This window comes from Primulina tabacum, chromosome 9 (genome assembly GCF_025594145.1).
Source record: "Primulina tabacum isolate GXHZ01 chromosome 9, ASM2559414v2, whole genome shotgun sequence".
Classification (NCBI taxonomy): domain Eukaryota; kingdom Viridiplantae; phylum Streptophyta; class Magnoliopsida; order Lamiales; family Gesneriaceae; genus Primulina; species Primulina tabacum.
The window spans coordinates 35,966,033-35,974,668 of record NC_134558.1 but is presented as its reverse complement, the minus strand read 5'-3'; the positions used below and the strand labels follow the sequence as shown (position 1 = coordinate 35,974,668).

The 8,636-nt window shown below is 30.9% G+C and overlaps 1 protein-coding gene across 1 annotated transcript; it reads left to right on the top strand.

Annotated features, from left to right (window-relative positions):
* Positions 1–3,595: 3,595 nt before the first annotated feature.
* Positions 3,596–5,996, top strand: LOC142555646 (putative glucose-6-phosphate 1-epimerase). The gene is made up of 8 exons (XM_075666646.1): positions 3,596–4,116; positions 4,241–4,315; positions 4,482–4,538; positions 4,669–4,832; positions 4,987–5,121; positions 5,221–5,323; positions 5,433–5,532; positions 5,609–5,996. The coding sequence occupies exons 1-8, from the start codon at positions 4,006–4,008 to the stop codon at positions 5,776–5,778; spliced, it is 915 nt and encodes a 304-aa protein (XP_075522761.1). The 5' UTR covers positions 3,596–4,005; the 3' UTR covers positions 5,779–5,996.
* The last annotated feature ends 2,640 nt before the right edge of the window (positions 5,997–8,636 follow it).

The window sequence follows — 8,636 nt, the reverse complement described above, 5'->3', positions numbered from 1 at the left end:
GTTATATAACTTTTTTAGATTATGATATGAATTTAAAATGGTTTAATTTAAAGTGAATAACTAAAATTTAATCTTCATCTTTATGTTAATTAGTATTCTAAAAAAGCACGATTAAATGCAAAACGTGAAGAAAAAACTTCGTCAAGGCTCAAATTTCGAAAAAACGACTCATCCACATTAAGCACGAAAAAACGCAATCAAATTAAATATCTAATAATGAAGTATAGATGGACCTTTTAATTAAAAATAGTTAAATACATGTCTTGTAATTGTACAATGTTAAGCTCTCATTTCTTGACTGACTCTTGGAAGGGCGATTCAAAAGCCTATTTTAGACGTAGTCTTTTATTTTTCTTTTAATTTCTTTTTTCGACGTCTATTACCGAGAAAGATGTGAAACAAAATTTATAAAATAAATAATGATGGTGATGAAATTAATCAGCATGATTAAATAGATATAGTGAACTTATGTCAATATCAGAATTTATTGTGGTAAAACGTACAGTGATAATTAGGGATCTAATCGAGTCGAGCCGAGCCGAACTCTTGAATGTTTGAGTTTGGCTCGTTTATAATCGAGCCGAGCTCGAGCTTTATTTAACGAATATATGCATGGCTCACGAGCTTATTCAAGCATTTATCGAGCCTAAACAAGCTTAATAAATATGAATTATACATTTAAATTTTCATTAAATTAATTAAAAATAAATTATATATTTAAAGAAAAATATATTATTCTTATTAAAATTTGTACATTTATTATAATAAATAAATTTAATAGATTTTTCTATGCAAAATCAATAAATGAAATATCAAAACTATTATTTTTTCATCTAAAAAATTACTCATGAACTTACCAACGAACATGGTCACGAGCTAACGAGCCGAATACTGTAAAGCTTGAGTTTGGTTTGTTTATCTTAACGAGCCTCATTAAACGAGCTCAAACGAGCTTTTATCGAATCGAGCTTCGAATATCTCACAAACGGTTTGATTCATTTACATCCCTAGTGATAATATTCCACTTATTGAATAATTAGTTAGATGCTTGTTCTAAGAAGGCATCATCTTCCCCCGAATTTTTCAACTATTAATTAATTTTGTAGAATTATTTTTATAGTAAAGAAAAATATAACCAAAAATGCTAGAAAATAATGGGTCTAGGTCCTCAATTTTTTTGATGCTCCAAAACCGATAAATATAACTTAAGTAGATCACTTAATTGGGTTATACCTTTTAAGAGAATAAATAATAAACAAATTTAATTGAATATGCAATCTTAGATTATGTTTCAACAATCTCCCACTTCAACTACATATCTTAAGCAGTCATTATTGCAAGAAAATTACATGTAATGTGAATTAACATATTTACTTTCAATTGGTCATCCCTTAAATCTCAGTGATATCAAATGTCGTAACTATGTGAATGAACCAAAATTTTACTTGATCAAAGTTTCAAACAAATAATGAAGGTATACATTTAACATACGAGCTTTTTAATATATACATGTAATGCCTTAGATTCGACGACTTTCCTCACTGTATCAAAACGGGTCTTTCCAGCGTGCTTATGTCCTCACTCACACGCACCCTAGAAAACTTCACAGGAGGTCATCCATCCCAGAATTGCTCCAAGTCAAACACACTTAACTTTGGAGTTCTCATGTGATGAGCTACCGAAAAGAAGATGCACCTTCTTGATATGAGTAAGACAAATAAAATCTTTTAAGTCATTCTCAACTGCACAGTCCCGTACCTGAACATTTTCAGAATCCCTCTCTTCGGTGTAACATCGGTTCATTCATATTCCCTCCACCTAGAAGTCTGCCACAGACTGCCAGGAGCCGCTCATTGTTAGTGCAATCTCATGGCTCCGACGATCACCCCTGTCCTCTTCAGCTCCGGGCCTCACACAACACCCATGTGATCAACATGCTCGTGAAAGACCACGAGTGTCAAAATTTAGTGTGCGAATCCGCAATCATTAAGTTTGTACCAAATGCTCTATAAACAACAACTCACGCTATATCATTTGTTTAACAATGAGTAATTTTGTGTCAATGTGCTTCAATTTTGACAAATTCATTTTTTGTTGGAAAATATGATTGATGGTTTATTGTCACACAATATCCTTATGGTCTTTCAACATCATCCATAAACCGAAAACTCGTGACACAATTTGCAATTATATCTCATAGTTGAATGTCTCATAACATGCTATGAATTCTATCATGATAGAAAAAGTAATGACCTAATTTTAGTTATAAATAAAGTACATATTAAACATGATTAAGATATCATTTAGGCATAGTTTGGTACACATGATAGGATAAACATGTGATAGATAATATAAGGATAAGTTAAGGATAAATAAGATGTATGATATTATATTTAATTTTTGGTATGATTTTAATAAGTGTGATTAAATTTATATATTAGATTGTAATGACAAAATTAACCTTATCATAATAAATTTTAAAATTTCAAAGTTGTTGCTTGAGCTTATATTTTTTTATCTATTCATGCGCCGATAGTGCTTGCATGATTTATTTATTTACCTAATTTTATATATTATATAATATGATAATTGAGCCCTTGATTTTGTGAGTCAAGTCAAATATCAATTTTTAAGGTTAATCGAGTGATACTAATAATTTTATTGATATTTATAAAAAATATTTATATAATTATCTCGAATTCATTTATATAATTATCATATTATATAATATATAAAAATAAATAAAAATATTTATTTGATTTTAATTTCTATCTACTAGCATAGATTTATAAAAATCATTTATAAATTGAGGGCAATTAAATCATTTGTAGTGTATTTTATCATTAAATTAAAATTATCACACCTAATAGAAGGGACATTTTATCCTTCTAAAAAATTATTTATCAAGGGCTCATGATATTATCATGGGCTTTTTATAAAGGTACCAAACATGGGATAATGAGGATTATTTATCAATCCCTCCCTTATCCCATGTACCAAACTATGCCTATTAGTTTAAACATTCATGTGGGGACCCGAACCTAATTCATTTTCTTAATCATCATTAACATCAGTTTGTCATAATGTGATTTATGTACTAAATATAAAACTAATCTTCAAACAATCAACTCTGAATTCAATTCTAAAAGGAATATACTCTACGCTTTTATTTATAACAATTAAATCTTTAACAAAAGAATTAATTATAATGTTCTAAAAACACAATTTTTCTTGGAAAAAAATCAAAATTTATTAGATTTAAATTTGAATATTTATATAGAAAATGTAATTATGTTATTTATTCGTTAAATAATTAATTTCAATTCATATGCTGGAGAAGAGTAGCAGAGTGGGAGATCCTTTAGCTAGCTTTGAGTACAGGTATTCTGGTGGTCATTTTGGGCTAGAAACTGAGGCATTGCTGAGTCAAGACAATTTAATTTCATTGAACAAGTATCTAATTTTAGTCACTCTTCAACAATTAAGGGATTCACTTAAAAATACGACTTTCACAATTCTAAAACTTGCGTCATGATGGAATCGGACCCTAAATTTCCGTGAGTATCAGGATGATTTGAACCTTTTTCCTCGTTGGCTGTCATTCCTTTGTATTTGTGTGCTCTGCATAAATTTTCATCAATCTCTGTCTATTTATATACTAGTTAGATTATATTTGTGCTTGGGATTGAGAGCCATATTCTCTTTTTATTGAAAATTAAAGAATATTATATGTATCAAATTCAGAAGTTGATCATTATTATCCATTCCAATTGAATGCCAGCAGTTGTTGAATAACACTTTGGAAGTTTTGATAGTTAGAAATTTTGTTAGGATTCACAAGAAACCAGCTCTTTCTGTCACGAGAAAACATCTCCAGACAAAGAAACCTCTGATACTCAACCCCTTCCATGACTTTCCCTTCTAGAATCTGAACCATTCGTATAAATAATCGTTGAAAGAGGATTTGAGCTGTTAATCAGTTCAAGCTCAATTTGTGCACTTGAGATGGATCATTCTGCAGCAGATGGTAATCAAAGAAGAGGAGTTGAAGTAATCAAAGATAAAAATGGAGTCTCTCAGGTTTTGCTTCGGAGTCCTCGTGGAGCATCGGCACGGGTTAGATCTTGTTGAAATTTCTTAGCGTTTCTTGTGTAAATTTGATTTCAGGATTTTTAATGATAAGGGCTCTGCTTAGATTGGTTATCGAGCTGATGTCTCGTCAATATTTCATCATTCTCAGGTTAGCCTGCATGGTGGACAGATTCTTTCATGGAAAAATGAAGGGGGTGAGGAGCTGCTGTTTACAAGTAGTAAGGTAAGATCATAATATCTATGACTTCACTCAGTATCAATCGATAAATTTCTTTCTGATATCAAATGAAATTGACTAGAACAAAACTTGCGAAAACCACTCGAGTTATTTCGTTTTGTGATGCAAAACTTACGGTGTTTTGGGATTGTGCTTCGTTATTCCTCAACAGGCCATTTTGAAGCCACCTGCAGTTGTTAGGGGAGGGATTCCTGTGTGTTTTCCACAGGTATTCTGATCTTATCATTTGCAACTACTATATTTTTACGACCTAGGAAAGTTCAACTTTTTTATTATTATTCTTTGGTTGTTTTTGTTGACTTGAATAAATAATGCGTTTTGTAAATTAATGGACCAAGTTTGGGAGCCGTGGTTCTCTGGAGCAACATGGCTTCGCCAGGAACAAAATGTGGACCATAGATGACAATCCTCCACCTCTACAGTCCATTGATTCGAATGGCAAAACGTTTATCGACTTGCTTCTTAAACCATCAGATGATGATCTCAAGATTTGGCCTCACAGGTATACATTGGATCCACTTCTTGGAAGTCAGCCTATCATAATTTTAAATATCTATTCTTAGAGTGGAGAAAAAAAATGTCTTTGAAAATTCACTTTGTTCTCGGGCATTTGGATTGAAACTTGAAACAGTGTTCTGTTACCATTTTTTTTTCAGTTTTGAACTCCGTCTGAGGGTGCTCCTCTCTGCTGATGGATATCTGACCTTGGTATCGCGGATTAGGAACGTTAATTGCAAGCCCTTTAGCTTCTCCTTTGCCTTCCACACATATTTCTCTGTCTCAGATATCAGGTGAAGATTTGAAATTTATGCAGGATCTTATAAAATTTTGTATCTTTTGTACTGCAAAACTCGTGGAATGTTATACCTAAAAGTGCATTCAAATATCAGTGAAGTACGAGTAGAGGGACTTGAGACTCTTGACTACCTCGACAATCTGTGTAACAGAGAGCGCTTTACAGAACAAGGAGACGCCTTAACTTTCGAATCCGAGGTATAACTTTGAATTCGCCAACTTTCTCTAAGAAAAGGCAGATTACCATTCTGTAAAACGTTTATCATATGTTCATGAATAATTAATGTTGATGTGCGTTCTGTTAAAGGTGGATCGAATTTATCTTAGCTCTTCAGACGCAGTTGCTGTGTTTGATCACGAAAAGAAGAGGACTTTTGTGATCAGAAAGGATGGTCTCCCTGATATTGGTAAAGCACAATTGAATTGATCAAGTATTATCATGTTTCTTTTGAGAAAACTAAGTTCTAAGATTGGCAACCACAGTGGTTTGGAATCCATGGGAGAAGAAATCTAAAGCCATTACAGATTTTGGAGACGAAGAGTACAAGGTCATGCTATGTGTGGATGCATCTGTGATGGAGAAGCAGGTTACTTTGAAGCCGGGGGAGGAATGGAGGGGACGACTCGACTTATCTGTAATGGCATCCACATAAGAAAGGGTCGGGACAATCCGACAAGAAGATGATGATACTAATGTAACTTGCTGCATATTTGTTATTTCGTGTGACCTTATTTATGTGTCACGGTAAACAGTTGCAAGGCCATTTTACATTGTTTGGTGAAAAGATAGCAAGGAATCTTGTTGTAATAACTGCAAATGACTTGTGAATTTACTTACAGTCTAATGAAACAAGTAATTGTTTTGCGGTAACGTTTGTGCATTCCTGAATATCTTCAAGAATTACTTCCAACTTTTTAAACTTTAATTGCCTGATTTAAAGTTTCAGATAATAATTTTTTGAGTCAGAATTGTTATAATTGAGTTTTAAACTTAGATCGTCTCGGCTCAAAATTAAGACTTTAATGACAGATGAATTATACGTTGTTTGACCGGTTCAAGATGATATTGAATAATAGATATGGATGTATAGCATAAGTTGTTAAACTCCCATATGATTCTAAAATCGATTATTTATTATTTATAATATAAAAGCTTCATCCAATTTGTAAATATGGTGTCGGTCTATGACATTAATGTAATATTTGTAAAGTACGGATTTGATGTTTATATTATTTATTATACCAGTTTTTGCCTTCTTTTTTATTTTTTGTCATAATTTTACGCCGCTGAAGTAATTTATAACACATTTTTTAGGTTAATAATAAGATAAAGCCGATGTTCTATATATAAATATAAATAAAGTGAAAAAATTACTAAAAGTATAATAATAAAAAAAATAATTTTTAAAGTACAAACCTAAAACTAAAATTAAACAACATAGAAAACTAAGGACTAAAAGCACAAATAGAAGAAACCAAAATCGAAGTTTTTACATCTAGAAAATATGCGAGCTTATAAGAAACATTAAGTTTCTTCAAAAAGTTAGGTGGTTTGTATATTTGTATGTACTTTTCTTGAATTATCATTTCTTCTAATCACTTGGAGGAAAAAAATATCTCATTGATCAATTTTTTTAAATCCTTTAACATGTCACAACCGCGAGATGAAAGTATTATTCTAACACAAAATTTTTAAGAGACGGTCTCACGATTCAATTTTATAAAACGAATATCTTATTTAGGTCACTCATGAAAAAATTTTATTTTTTATGTCAAAAGTATTGTTTATTTGTGCAAATATGGCCAGAATTGACATGTATCACGGATAAAGATCTTGAGACCGTTTTGTAAGATACCTACTATTATTTTAAATGATTATTTCGATTTTTTGATTGTATTACCTGATTATATTATAAATATTATATATTAAATTTGATTTTACTCTTCAAATAGTTTCAAAAAACTTTCATTGATAATTTTTTTAAAAAAAAATGTGACCTTTCGTTTGAGGGACCCAAGTTATTAAGTTCGACCCAAGCTGATCATCTCCATTTGGAGCTCAGCTACCGTACGAATGAAATTTACAACTCTCTCTCTCTTTTTTCTTTTTCTTTTTACCTTTTTTGAGCAAATAAAAATGTATTCTTATTGATCCCACCAATAGCTAACCTACGTTGCCAGCGTTTAGAGACGACTTTCTCCCAAAAAGACCGATGGACCGATGTCAGGCCTAACGGATCTTGTTAAAGGCCCAAGGTACTCCATTTGGGTTTTGCTCAAGTCCAACTGCAAGACTTTCCAGCTTCAGCCACAACTAGGCCCATATGCATTTATTTAACTTGCTTCCGAGAATCCTCCCCGTTACTGTAAATGAAATTCTATTTCTCTTACATAATGAAATTAGGTACGTGAAGAAATTAATCTGCATGTATTTTTGTTACCAAGTCGGCAGTATCGTTATATTGTATTCATATACGATTCATTTATGTATATGGATTTATAACATTAATAGTAATAGTAATATTTTCGATGGTATAAAGAAATATTGTCATTTATTTTTAATATCACATTCAATATAATGAACGTGTCTTCTTAATCTGATTTTTTGATTATTTCCTACATTCAAATGAATAAGATCATTAATCATGTGCAACGGTCTCACGAATCTATATCGTGTCCACATGGTTCATACCTATATTGATGAAAATAATACTTTTAAAATAAAAAAAAAAATTACATTCTTTCAATCAAATCAACATATATTACATAATATAATTTTGATTAAAATTAATATTTTCACTCAAATCAGTATATATTACACAATATTTCTTCATAATATTACTAACAAAAAATGTTATGTTTGCAGTGAAAAATAATATTTTAGAAATAAAGAATTATTTTTTTCATGAGATGAATTTTTTCATTCAAATTAACATTTATTATAAAATATTTATTCATAACATATCTAACAAAATACGATGTTCGCAATAAAAAATAATTATTTATAATGATAGATGGATTTTGGAACACATGCAGAAATGGAGAATAGGCTAGGCAGACCCTTATAAATAAAGAAATGAAACAAGTGCATGTAGAGTTACAAATAAACCCAAATTAATGGAGTACTAATTATAAAACAGACACTACTAAATGCAGACTAGCGTAGGTCAGCTGATAATATCAGATTCCGACGCATAATCTAAGAGCACGAGTTTCCCATCACTGCTGCATGTCCTCGCCATTTCCTCCGATCCTCGATATATATATATATATATATATATATATATATATTTGTAAAGTTGAAGTATTATAGACGTTAATGTTTGTAACCTGTCTTCTTTTTAATATGGAAACTGATAATTTTCTGAAATAATTCTTCCATATAACATTTTAATTGTTATAACGCGTCGATAAATGCAAGAAAACGCACAACTTTAAATGTTAAATGCAATACAATGAACTTGTACCGTATAAAATTAAATTCAGACACAACACATTCCATGCATTTATG

Coding starts and splice junctions, on each gene's coding strand:
- LOC142555646 (XM_075666646.1), top strand. CDS start 4,006: ATGGATCATTCTGCAGCAGATGGTAATCAAAGAAGAGGAGTTGAAGTA. Junction 4,316..4,481: donor TGCTGTTTACAAGTAGTAAG/GTAAGATCATAA, acceptor ATTCCTCAACAG/GCCATTTTGAAGCCACCTGC. Junction 4,833..4,986: donor CTCAAGATTTGGCCTCACAG/GTATACATTGGA, acceptor TTTTTTTTTCAG/TTTTGAACTCCGTCTGAGGG.